General features: G+C 39.2%; 1 protein-coding gene across 1 annotated transcript; it reads left to right on the top strand.

Moving 5' to 3' along the window:
- Positions 1–49: 49 nt before the first annotated feature.
- On the top strand, positions 50–12,793 carry LOC104267858 (probable threonine--tRNA ligase 2, cytoplasmic; the record flags this gene model as incomplete). The annotated part of the gene is made up of 15 exons (XM_009869529.1): positions 50–238; positions 964–1,154; positions 1,977–2,100; positions 3,418–3,539; positions 4,390–4,507; positions 5,144–5,208; positions 5,904–5,982; positions 7,166–7,312; positions 8,752–8,850; positions 9,161–9,327; positions 9,671–9,833; positions 10,692–10,829; positions 11,260–11,337; positions 11,434–11,534; positions 12,689–12,793. Coding segments are annotated over 15 exons (1,886 nt in total), but the record flags the coding sequence as incomplete, so codon positions are not given.
- Positions 12,794–13,299: the final 506 nt, after the last annotated feature.

Raw genomic sequence — 13,299 nt, forward strand, 5'->3', positions numbered from 1 at the left:
CCCTCTGCGCTAAGAACGCACCTCGTTCCATGGTATTTTGCCTTTTTAGCCCGACATCGCGCCACTCGGGTTGGTTCTGTGTCAGTGGTTGCTGGGAAAAGTCCTAAAGGCGGAGGGGTGTGCTTCATACTGTCACTGTTTTCAGAAAGTCTCCAGTGCGAGTTGCAACGTTTCAGTGAATCAAAATAAAGAGGAGAAGAAAAAAGAAAATGAAGCCGTCAGCCGACATCAGAACGATGTAAGGCGTTATTATATACCGCATAGTAACGGAAAAAGGAATATTACTTGACTAGGTCTAGAAAAGGTGCTGAAATCTCAAATGCTGGGTTTTGAAATCACAGATTTTGGAAAGAAGGCTTGCTATGTCATACTCAGAGAGAAAAATCATTGTCTGAGAGCTTCATCTTGCATGTAACTAGCAGGATTGCTTTCTTAGATCTCTCCTTTTTCTGTAACAAAATGATTTGGGCTGCTGGGAAAAGAGAGCCAGGATACTAAAGAGAGTTTCCTAAAGAGACCGATGGTTCATGAACCGTGAAATAGTGTGTGGTGGCTGAAAGAGGGTGTTGACAGCACTAGCTGTCATTCTGTAGATCCTAATAATTCCCCTTACACTAAACCAAAGGAAACTTCCAACGAACCATCTTACTTGAATCTAATGCTTTGGATGGCCTGGCAGAAGTCAGGGCTTGCCGAAGTGATCCAGACTTCTCTCGGATGTCAGCCAAAACCAGGTTCTGGGCTGGTGAAAGTGCACTGAAAGATTAGAAAGCCGCAATAAAATAGCCAGCAAGTTGGATGGCACTATCCTGTGTACAATTATTTCCAAGTGCTTTACTGCATATTAGTCTAAATTTAGCACAGTGAAACTTGGTCTCACCTGGAACCTCTGGGGGTGCACAAATGCTGCGAATCCCTTTATTCTGTTTCACAAACATGTGTGATCTAATTTATTGGTTACAGCTAGAGAGTGAGCCAAACTTCATAGAAGACAGACTGAAGCTTTATGAGGCACTGAAAAAAGAACACGATGCTTTGCTAGCTTACAGAGCCGCCAATGAGAGCAAGCCGATCAAAATTACTCTGACAGATGGGAAGACGACTGAAGGGGAATCTTGGAAAACAACACCGTATCAGTTGGCTGCAGGAGTCAGGTAACCTGCAGATACAAGGTGGTGTACTTCTGCAGTGCTAAATCTGTTACTGTCGTTCGTCTCTTGTTGCATAAAATATACGTCACGCTCAGTGGGTGGTGACTCTGAAGTCGGTTTATTTGGAAGAGGAGGCTGAAGGGAGACCTCATCACTTTCTACAGCTACCTGATAGGACGTTGGGGAGAGGTTGGGGCTGGGCTCTTCTCACGGGGAATGAGCAATAGAACAAGAGGGAACGGCTTCAAACTGCACCAGGGCAGGGTTAGACTGGGCATGAGGAAAAATTTCCAGAGAAAGAGTGGTCAGAGCTTGGCACCGGCTGCCCAGGGAGGGGGTTGAGTCCCCAGCCCTGGAGGGGTTTAAAGGCCGTTGAGATGTGGGGTTGGGGGAAATGGTTTAGGGGTGAGCTTTGCAGAGTTGGGTTAGTGGTTGGACTCGATGGTTCCAGGGAGCGTTTCCAACCTGAAAGATTCTGTGATTCAGCTGAATGCAGAAGCAGCAACTGGGGGAAGTTACTGTTAGGAGTGATGCTTGAGGTTCTGTGCTGAGACCGTAATGCTTGCTTCCAGTTAACAAATTCAACAGTCAGTGAGACTTCTAGGAACTAACAGAAACATCTGAAATTTTGTGAGTTGCCAGGTAAGAGTGGAAGCTCTCTACATCCTAAAAGTAGAAAAGTGTCTTAAGAAGACCCCAGAAACAAAAATTAAAGTTTTTTAGGTGCTACAATATATGTGTGAGGTCTTACGGGGCTTAAAAATGTAGGTGCTTTTGCAAATCTGACCCTAAATATTTTGGGTTCTTATCATTTGTGTTTTCTAGCCAAGGGTTGGCTTCAAACGCAGTCATAGCCAAAGTGAATGGTGAACTGTGGGACCTGGATCGTCCGCTGGAGGGAGATTGTACTCTGGAGCTGCTGACATTTGACAACGAGGAAGCAAAAGCTGTAAGTAGACACTTGCTGGTTTCCTCTTGATTAAAGGATCTGAAATTGGTGGCGGCATTATGCTTTTAAAATCTTGATTTGGAAGAAAAATAATCCCTCAAACTATTCAAGTAATGTATTTGTCATAGAGTCACAGAATGGTTTGGGTTGGAAGGGACCTTAAAGACCATGTTGTTCCAGCTCCCCTGCAGGTTTCTGCATGGGCAGGGGCATCTCCCACCAGCCCAGGTGGCTCAAAGCCCCGTCCAGCCCGACCTTGAACACTTCCAGGGATGGGGCATCCCCAGCTTCTCTGGGCAACCTGTGCCAGAGCCTCACCGCTCTCACAGAAAAGAACTTTTTTTCTAATATCTAATGTAAATCTACCCTGATGAGTTTCTGTAGTCCTTAGGTTAATAAAATCTTGGTCTTTTTCCCCCTTCTCTTCTACATAAACCGGTTATTTCTCAAATGAGGCTCTACCAAATGTCTTAATTTGTTTGCTAACTTGACCTAAGGTGTGTGTTCTGTGGTTTAATTCTGTGTGTTTGAGGATCAGACAGTGAAGCAGCAATGATGGTTTTCAAAAAATTGTCCACTATCAGTTTTGAGTCATAAATAAAATCTCCACCTCCTTATACTGGCACTGTTTATTAGAACTGAAATAGGCATATCTTAGTCAATGGAACTGGCACTATACTGAGTGACACACCTAAGTTTATTTTTTAATGGGGTTCAGTTTTAAGCCCATGTTTATCTTTATGCACTAGAGTTAATTTTGCCAAAGAATTACTCATGCGAATAAGCTTGTTTGAGGCATTTCAGGAGCCTGTAAAGGCTTTATTTTGTAGCAGTGGCTAAGAAATGATCTGAATTAATAGGGACTTAGAACGTAAGACAGGTTTTGACTGGGTTGTTGGCTCCCATCTTCTGACATTGCAGGTCATGTAGTTTACAGTCCCATCAATAAATGTAAGTGAACACTGGAAACTTAATTGGGTACATTGCTTTAAGTGCGGTAGTATTGCACAGACTTCTAACCGACCAGAAACAGAGTTATAAATGAACAAGAGGCAGTCAGTGCTAAGGTGACAGCATCGTGCACAGATGCCGTCATCTTGGGGACTGAAATACAGTGTAGTTTTGTTGCTGCCTCTGCCATTGCTTTAATCGTTGAGCACACTTGGAAATGAGAACAGAATATAGTTATACTTCTCTCAGAATTTAAACAACATTGGTTTCAGTGTATTTCCCATTTGCAGATATCCCTTTGTTCTGTTTTGTTTAGCTACACGATGCCCGTGACCTCCTGACTTGCTCACCTGACTTCATTTACAGGTTTATTGGCATTCAAGTGCTCATATTCTTGGAGAGGCCATGGAAGGTTATTTTGGGGGCTGCTTATGCTACGGACCACCAATTGAGAACGGATTTTATTATGACATGTATATTGAAGATAGGTAAAATTTCAGTGTCTAAGAACTTTAATAGGCTGTGTTGAAGCTCAGTGCCAGAATTATTTTTATTCGGTGGTGTTTCTGTATGTTAAAAGTAAAATCATGTATCTAGTGTAGTTTAAAACTGACAGGTTAGTCTTCTGTGTGTGAAGATGTGTCGAGTGTGTGTGTATTTAAATCCAAGAGCAATGTTCAGACGCGTGCTCCGTGAGACTTGAAGCTGTTGAATGCTCTGCAAAAAAAATAAAATGTTTGGATCAAATTTGCTGAAGTTCCCGAGAGATGTAGGAGGCAATTTCTTCGAGGAATGATGGGAGTTTGGATTCAAAGTGCCATAGTTGCTTGTAGAAATGGCACGTATGCATGTAACTCACAGAAGTGTTTACTACTTTTCTAATCCTTGCACACAGCTTTACAGGTTTGTTTTTCCTTGTTTATCTTCCTGTAGTCAGGGAGAACACTGAAGCTGCATCAGCTGATTAAGTACCTCTTGCAGCTTGAGCCTTTTTTTTTTTTTCTTCTTAAATCATACATACTTTGAGCTACAGATCTTCCAGACATTTAAACCTGTCAAAGACTGGTCTAGAAGTAGTTGCAGGGGGTTTGTTCAGGGCGATGCGGTTTGTATTTCTGAGTTCAGTATCTAAAAGTACATTCAGGGTGATGCAGTTTGTATTTCTGAGTTCAGTATCTAAAAGTACAGCCGACTGTAAGAAACTAGGAAAATACCATGACAAAGCACAACACCCCGTTGCATGTTTTTTCTAATTAGATCACTAGAAAGTGGTCACTTAAAAATGGGAATGTCAAAATAATTAATTTATATTTCTTTTGTGTGTGTCTTTTTATTTAGAGGTGTATCTAGTAATGAATTCCCACTACTAGAGAATCGTTGTAAAAATATCATAAAAGAGAAGCAAGCTTTTGAAAGACTGGAAGTCAAAAAGGAGATCCTGTTAGACATGTTTAAGGTAAATTTTTAGAGTACCTGTGATTCTGGTACAATGATATTTTAAAATGTAACTTTCATAAAATACTGCATGTGACTGATGCTCTTCAGAATAGTACCTGTCTAGTAAAACAAAGAAAAGGAAGAGCACCTTTTTCCCCGCTCTCTGTATCCGTATCAAGTGTTCAGGATGTTTTCAAGCAATAATAAAACCAGTTTCTTATTACACAAAAACACCTTGAGCTTGGTGAAATGACAAAGAAATTAGGATGCAGAAGGCGTACGTCTGTTGTGGCTTACTTATAGAGACAAGTCAAAAAAGGCTGTGTGCTCTAGTTCTCTTTTATACATGAACCGTTCACAGTCTCGCTACGCTGTGTTTTAACTGCCTTCCAGAAGTGCTTCATGCTGGTCAGGTGGTAATCACTGGGCCTAGCGCACCCTCAGGGAAACTAAGATATTTTTCTCTTTTTCCCCCTCTTGTTTTATACCTCTTCTGAAAGGATGATGAACTTTTGCGTACCTGTATGTGATCATGAGATTTGGTTTTTTTAGTTGTCTTTTAGTGATGCACCTGCACTATTGATACGTAATTTTAAAATAGGATTTTATTAGCCATTTTAATGATGTTTCGGACTTCTCATGTTTCCCCACGCAGTATAACAAGTTCAAGTGTCGTATCCTTAATGAGAAGGTAAACACAGCAACTACCACAATATACAGGTAAAGAAAACTAATTTAAAAGGTATTAGGAAATATTTCTGTAGTTAGGTATATTTCATTTAAATTGAGAGGAGAATGTTTTTTTCATTTATAACTTCTGAATACATGTGTGATTGGAACTTAAGTTTACAATTCATATTGCTACTAATGTAAAATCTTCTTTCTCTGCTGGGACAGATTATACTTGTGGACAAATAGGAAATCCACTTCATTCCCTCTGGTTTCAATAAACAGATTAAGAGAAATTATCACCCATGACATTGAATTACTAGGTAATGGGTAAAGCTGGTTCAGCTCAGCCTGGGCAGAGGAACCTGATCGATCTGTTGCCCAGGATAAAGCGAGTTAGTTGGAAAATGGCAAAACTTTTTTTTTTTTTTCCTGTTCGATAGATGTAGTTTGAAATTTCCTGACCAACTTTAACAGAGTTTACCTGTGGAACTGTGCGAATTGCTGAGTGTGTTTACGATGCTTTTGATAATGGATCATGTCCTCAGAGTATTTACTGAGTGAATGTTGTTTCAGGTAGAAGGCACAATTACATTTAAGATGCCCTGACTTTGCTGTGTGTTGCATTTGTATACCTATTAGTGGGTTTGAACGTGCCGAGCATTAACTTTTATGTCATTAGTGACTGCATTTAAAAATGTCGGAATGTTTTGAAATAAACCTTTTTCTTTTCTTTTGGTGTGTAGATGTGGTCCACTGATTGATCTCTGCAGGGGTCCCCATGTGAGACACACTGGAAAAATTAAGGCCCTTAAAATACTGAAGGTAAGTTTAAATTAACTGTACATTATAACTTAACTAAACTGTGGGTCCGTTGGTGTTTCTCCTGAAGTGGTTATGAAAGGGTAATATTTTGTAATGTTTGTAATGGTTTTCTTCGCTTACTCGGAAAATAGTCCTTAGTTTCTCCCCCAGCTCCCACTGTACAAGTAGAATTACAGACTTCCGTAATTCATCCGCTTCCAAGGTTTAGTGATTCTTGACCGTCACAATAGTATGCCAGTGAAAATTAACATCTTTTTTTTATCAGAATATTGGTGCAGTAGCATAGCATGCATGCTTAGACTATAATGACGAGCACTGCAAAAAACCTCAGGCTGGCAGCAACTAGATTAGCTGTGGAACCAGTTATCCCACAGGCAGCAAAGAGCAGTGCCTAGGCTGATGTGGCAGTAGTGGGCTAGTGTCGCCAGAATAAATGTCCCGACGTAGAATAAAAGTCCTAATTTGAGTCTGCACGTGCTGTCGCATCTGTGCACGGGGTGGGGTGTGTGTGCACTCTGTTCTGCAGGACATGAACATCCAAGTTACTCATCATTTGGGTCAGAAAATAGCATTTTGACCCTGCAAGGTGGTATCTTCCAGATAAGGGAAGTAAAGTGGAACTTGGCAGAGCTGCACGTGCTGCTGGTTAAAAATGGAAAGCCAGAGACAATGTTTGCAGATGCCTCTGCTCATGCGGTAGTTTAAGTTACTTCAAGAGGTGAATTTTGGTGAGCTCATTAGACTGACCTCATTGGAACATTCTTCATAGTTGCTTTTGCTGGCTTCTTAACTGAACTTTGTTGAACTCTTTGAGTTCTGGAGATGAAGTGTTAGATTGTCAAAAGAGCTAGGATTTAATTGTGAGAGTGAGTTAGTTCCATTCTGTCTTTTGTCTTTCACTACTGCATTATGTTTTGAACATGTAATGTGAGATAATAAAACATGCCGTGATGCAAGGTAAAACGAGATTCCTGAGTAGAAGAAAAGACTTGACCAGTTGTTTTCGCCTGTCTTCTGCATTAGTATGTTGACTAAAAGGCAGTGCAAGTGTCTTTGTATTGTAAGCAAATGCTGTAATTCTTTTCCCAAGGAATAAAGTCATAACGTTTGAATTCATTGGTGTTTATCCCTCCTTTCCCTGAGATTATAAATATTGTCCTAAAGTGTGGGTTTTGTGCATCAGAATTCATCTACGTATTGGGAAGGAAAATCTGACATGGAAACTCTGCAGAGAATATATGGAATATCCTTTCCTGATAACAAAATGATGAAGGAATGGGAAAAATTCCAAGAAGAAGCCAGAAACCGGGACCATAGGAAGATTGGAAAGGTACAAGTTTTCACTATTTCATGGTCTATTTCTCTTTTACGGTTGCATAATAGAACTCATTCTCTTTTGGTTTTGGTTGATTGGGGTTTTTTAGCTCTGTGTTTGGGAAGGGGGGGAGGAGGGCATTTGACAGTTTAAATGGGAACCAGTTCTGTGAACTTCTGGGTATCACTTGTATTTTAAAATTTTAGTTCTACAAACCTGTCTACAAACTTGCATACAAATGTTAAACTAATCTTGGGAAGGAATAATTAGGTGGTTCCTTGGTTTAGGGAATTATATCTTAAATCTTTTGATGTCTTTTCAGATTCTACCCAAAACGCTATTTTGCATAGAATAGAGACATTGTTGAAAATTGCACAAATAATATGGTTTGGTCATTCTTCATTATAGGCGTAAATAAGGTAAAAGTGAAGTGTATGTACATGCAGTATTTCAGCTGTTTTGAATATTATTCATATATGCCTTTACTAGATCTAGATATACAGATTTAAATTGAGTACAAATCAGAAGATGTTAGATAGAGACGAGGATTGTGACCTAAGATGGGTCATGTCGACGTGCAGTCTCCTAATTGTTGTCACTTTTGTGCTATGGTTTCGTAGGGAGGGTGGAGTTATAGGGAGAGTATTTCAGAGAAGATAAAAGACTTTGTGGGTGTTTAATGGGCAGTACAAGTGAAAGCAGGGAGACATTTATTTGAAAAACTCCTGTGTAAGTGAAGGTCAGGATCTTTGGCCGGGAGGATGCAGGCATGAACCTCTCGCTAGAAGAGACTGTGAGGGGCCTTCACAGGCACAGACGAACAACTGAGGAGAGCTCGGAAGAGGAAGCACCAGTGAAGAGTTTACAGAAAACAGCGGGGGAAGAAGTGAAAAATGATCTTTACAGGAATGCTAATGAGTTACTAGAAATAAGCATGGAGACTTGAATATTCACACAGTATGTGTTGATGGTTACTCCTGTGCATTTTCAGAAACAATTTATCTAGTATTAATCAAACAGCCTACCTAGGGTCCACGTGTCTAGTATCTATGGTATTGAAGAGGTTGAGGTTCTACACAGATGTCAAAGCCACGCTGCTGAGCTGCTGGTTTTGAGGCAGAAGTCTGATAAAGAATGACTGGTTGCTTGCAGGCTTCAGCCAGCAGCCTTCGGATGTCGTGCTTTGGCTGCTAAAGGTAAGATTGGTTAAGGCTTCAGGATTTTGAGGAAATGTGTATTTATGTAGCCCCAGTCAAATGGACTTTCAGCATTAATACAGATCTGTAGAACTACAGACAAATTAACTTCTGTTCCTGAGAACTTGGGGACTTCTGAAAATCATCTTGTTGCTGTCGCACTTTGTTTTTGTGAAGAGTCTCCAGGTGTGTGAAGTAGTCGTGTTCTGCAGTTCCATCTGAAGTGACATTACAGCATTCTGTTTGCAATTTACCTAGGAACAAGAACTCTTCTTCTTTCATGATTTAAGTCCTGGAAGCTGCTTTTTCCTCCCCAGAGGTGCCTTTCTTTATAACACCCTTGTGGATTTCATACGAGTGAGTACATGCTGATGTAACTCCTGGGTAACAAACTTGTTATCTGAAAGTGCTAGACCATTTGTAGCCATCCACATCTGCGTATGTGAACATATACCAGGTTTTCACTATGATTATACAGTTGTCACCTTTCTGAAAGTAGGGCAGAGTAAAGCATTGACCTGTGCTCTTTCCAGTTGTGCAAAACCTACGTGTGCAGCAGTCCTGCAGGCTCCCAGAAAATCGACATTCTAATAGCACAGTTAAAAAGAATCAGGCTTTTGCTTGTCAAAAGGTCTATCCCCTTCTAAATGTTGAATTTATTTTACAGGAGGAGTATCGCAGGCGTAATTTCACTGAAGTTGTATCTCCTAACATCTTCAACAGTAAACTCTGGGAAGCTTCAGGACATTGGCAGCACTACAGTGAAAATATGTTCTCTTTTGAGATTGAGAAGGAGACTTTTGCGCTTAAACCGATGAATTGTCCAGGACATTGGTCTGTACTCTCAACTGAAAAGCATATTGTGTTACTGTATTTGTCCTTTATGGGGCTGAGGGGAAATAAATGGAGTATCAACACATGTTATTGTGTATGTTTACAAGAGTTTGCTGAGCAATTAGTGTTTTTCTAGGTTTTTCTAGGAGGTTTTTAGGAGGTTTCTAGGAGGTTCTGAGTGCTGCGCTTGTTCTATTTGCCTGCCTTTTCGGATGCAGACAGCCTGAACAGATGAATACTTAGAAATGTGATTACTGTCTCTACTGATCTTGGTTTAGTCCCTGTGTTCTCTTAAATCTCCTGTAAGAAGGATAAAAAGAAGGTTCTTTCATGTTCCTTCTAGCTTGATGTTTGCCCATCGTCCACGGTCCTGGAGGGAAATGCCTCTTAGACTCGCAGATTTTGGAGTTCTTCACCGAAATGAACTCTCTGGGACTTTAAGTGGCTTGACTCGTGTCAGGCGCTTCCAACAAGATGATGCTCACATTTTCTGCATGATAGAACAGGTAAAAAAAATCCAACCTAAAAAGCCACCAACCCTCCCTGTACCAGAAAAAAAACCCAAGAACCTCTTTGCCTCCCAGTGCAAACCAAGAAACAAGTCTCCAAATTATTTCAACTTCTGTTGTGTTGCTTTGTAGCATCATGTTGCTTTTGGTGGGGTTTTTGTGGTAGATTTAGGTGCTTCCTTCTTACTTGTCTGGTATTCCTTATTCCTTAACCTTCTGCCACATGGCTGAAGTCAGAAGCCTGTTGAACTTAGCTCCTTTGTTACAGGGTTCTCACATAGCAGTGCCGTAATTTATGTTACTTATTTTTCTCGCCGAAATGAAAAAATACTTATAGCAAAAGAAGAAAACAGTGTTATTTGAGGGATGTTATTTATAGGGATTTTCGTAATATTTTCTGTGTAGTATTTTTCCCTTTAGAAGGATAGTAAATCCCAAAAGGTAAGATCTTTTGCATCTCCCATCTCGCCCTGCGAAGAAAAAAAGCTGTTGACCACATTTTGTTTTCCATAGTAATGCTCAATAAATACTTCATTTTGTCAGTAATGCCATAGGTTTTAGTGGAGCTATATAAATAAATCGATGTACTCTTGTCAAGTCTGACTCGTGCAGTTTGGCTCCAGAAGCTGAGGCTTAACAAGAACATAATTTTTCTTACTATGCTTTGAAGTCACAACACCTCTGTTCTCTCTTCAGCCATTACCTAGATTTGAGGTTGTAGGATGCAAATTTTTTTTTTCAGTATTTATTTTTTACTCAATGAACTCTTAAATTCCACTTCTGAAGAATTCAGTAAATCCACTTGCATTTGTACGTAAGTAAATTTTAACCAATATATTTTGTTTATGTTTTAAGATTGAAGATGAAATTAAGGGCTGTCTTGATTTCTTGAAGTCAGTGTATGCTGTCTTTGGTTTTACCTTTCAACTACATCTTTCTACACGACCAGAAAATTACCTAGGAGAGTTAGAGATCTGGAATCATGCAGAAAAGGTAATTGATGTAAAAGCAAATGAGCAAACGAGCCTCTTAATATTTGTATTTGCAGAGATGGTTATTTAACCATGTTGAATAGTGGAATTGCTTAACCCTAATGGCTAAATGGCCTTAGTGGAAATGCGTGTTGGAAAAAGTCACATTAAATGTGAAATCTCGGTATAAAATTAGAACTTTCTGATTCTTACCTAGCATCTTATATTGAACTGATTTGATTTTTATAAATCCTTTTTTTTCCAATTAATTGCAACATTTGTACAAGGAACTACCCTTCAAGAGTATTTATAATAAATGACTACATACTTGAACAATAGCAGTCATGTTGCCTTTGACTTCGTTTGTATTTCAAAGGCAAATGCTCTGAGAGCATTAGAGCAATGAAATGCCCTGTTATGCCTTTTTTAACGATCCTCTCGTTTATTATTAGCAACTTCAGAACAGCCTGAATAACTTTGGAGAGCAATGGAGTTTGAATCCAGGAGATGGAGCATTTTATGGTCCTAAGGTTAGTGAATCAGCACTTTAATACAACTTTGGAATGGACAGAATAAAGACACAATGCAGGCAGAGTGTATTTAGTAACTGTTATTTTGCTACACAGATTGATATTAAAATCAAAGATGCCATTGGCAGGTACCATCAGTGCGCAACTATCCAGCTGGACTTTCAACTACCCATTCGATTTAACCTTACTTATGTTGGGTGAGTGCTTAAGCTAAATATCTTCCTTTCTTAAATAATTTTTTTTTTAAAAAAGAGAAAGGTTACTCTCATTATCTGTAATTCCCATTAACCTGAGATGTATTAATGCTCTGCTGCTCACTTAACAAGCAACTAGCTGGTGTATTAGTAGCCTGGTTAGGACAGGCAGCATCCCTGGTGAGTAGAGGATCGAGTCGGGAACCTGAAGGTATTTCCTCAACGTAATAATAACTCAGTTTACTTGTTAACACTGCCAATTACAGGAAAATCTCCTAATCTGTCCCGTGTGCCAGTTTTAAAGACAACTGATCATATGCACTGCCAAAGAAAACTCTGAGTTAGTTTTCACTTTTAGCTCAGTCACTGCGTCTCCTGGAGACATGGCATGCAAATTCAGACGTGTCTTCAGGAGCTGGGAAGTTTGTCAGAAGTACTTCAGTCTTCTGATCAGATGAAGTTAGTTAACTTTGAACATAAACCAAATGCAGACAGTTTTTAATGAAAATCTTACTTTGACTTCCAGTTAGGAAGAAGGATATTTATCCACTGAGTCAATCTTACAGCCATATTGACTTGAACTCATATTTTCTGGGTTGTTTTTCTTGCTGTTCTTGGGTTTTGCATATTATTAAGAGTTTGATTAGTTATTTTTTCACCCTGCTGCATGTTCTATAGTAGATGTTGTAGCTCTTTGGGAGATGGTAATACTGTTATGAACAGCAGCTGGCTTTTATTTAAATCACAGGTTTGTAATTTAAGGAAAGGAATTAACAGTAAGGGCAGGTAAGGTCCTGTGCAACAAACTAAAAGCAAGACATAGCGGAAAAGAAAGAGTGAGGAAGAACATGAAGTATTAAAACGCACAGAAGTGGAGCTGAGTCAGTTGAGCATCGTTTCAAACTCAGGAAGTTTTGCCTGTGCCACTGGCTACAAGCACACTTGTTTTAAGTCACTGATTATTCAACAGTCCTCTAAAAACTCAAGTGACTTGAAAGTACAGTTTTAATAAAACCAGTACATTTTGCCTATGTATAAGTAACAAAATTTTGACTTTCCATGAAAAGTAGAATCAGAAGTACTAGTAGGATTGTCTCTATGTGAGCTGAGAATTTATTGTTTTATTTTTTTTTAAAAAAAAACTTACTCTTTTTCAGTAAGGATGGCGATGATAAGAAAAGGCCGGTGATTATTCACAGAGCTATTCTGGGATCTGTGGAGAGAATGATAGCTATTCTAGCAGAAAATTATGGAGGAAAATGGTATGTGGCACAAATGTAGTTCTAAGAAATGTTTAACAATGTAGAAAACATTGATCCTCCTATAATATTCCTAGAATTTTCTGAAAAACAGTAGGCAAGATTACAAGAAAAGAGGTCTCATTTTACGGTCTCGGTTCTCTGATAACCTTTTATTGTTACTTTATTATTAGAAATGAGGTTGCAGGAAAAATTATACAATAAAGTAGAAATAAGAACTGTAGTTGAGTGTGTATGTTCTGTGTTACTCTTGTTCCTTTTTTCTTACAAATTGTGCTTTTGTACTGGAAAGATGTTAGACATATGTAAAACAATTATTTATGGGGACACAAATTATTCCTATTGTGTAGAATGTTTCTTTTAACTTGTAAGATATGTTGTTTATCTTGAATAAGCTCTGAAGATATTTCTTCAACAATGTATTTAAAGTATTAAGGAAGAGGTGATACTTGCAGCCACCTATGTGTCTCACTGTCCACCTTTCACTACCAAGTTAGAAATAAAAGTGG

This window comes from Apaloderma vittatum, unplaced genomic scaffold (assembly GCF_000703405.1).
Source record: "Apaloderma vittatum isolate BGI_N311 unplaced genomic scaffold, ASM70340v1 scaffold9040, whole genome shotgun sequence".
Taxonomy (NCBI): Eukaryota; Metazoa; Chordata; class Aves; order Trogoniformes; family Trogonidae; genus Apaloderma; species Apaloderma vittatum.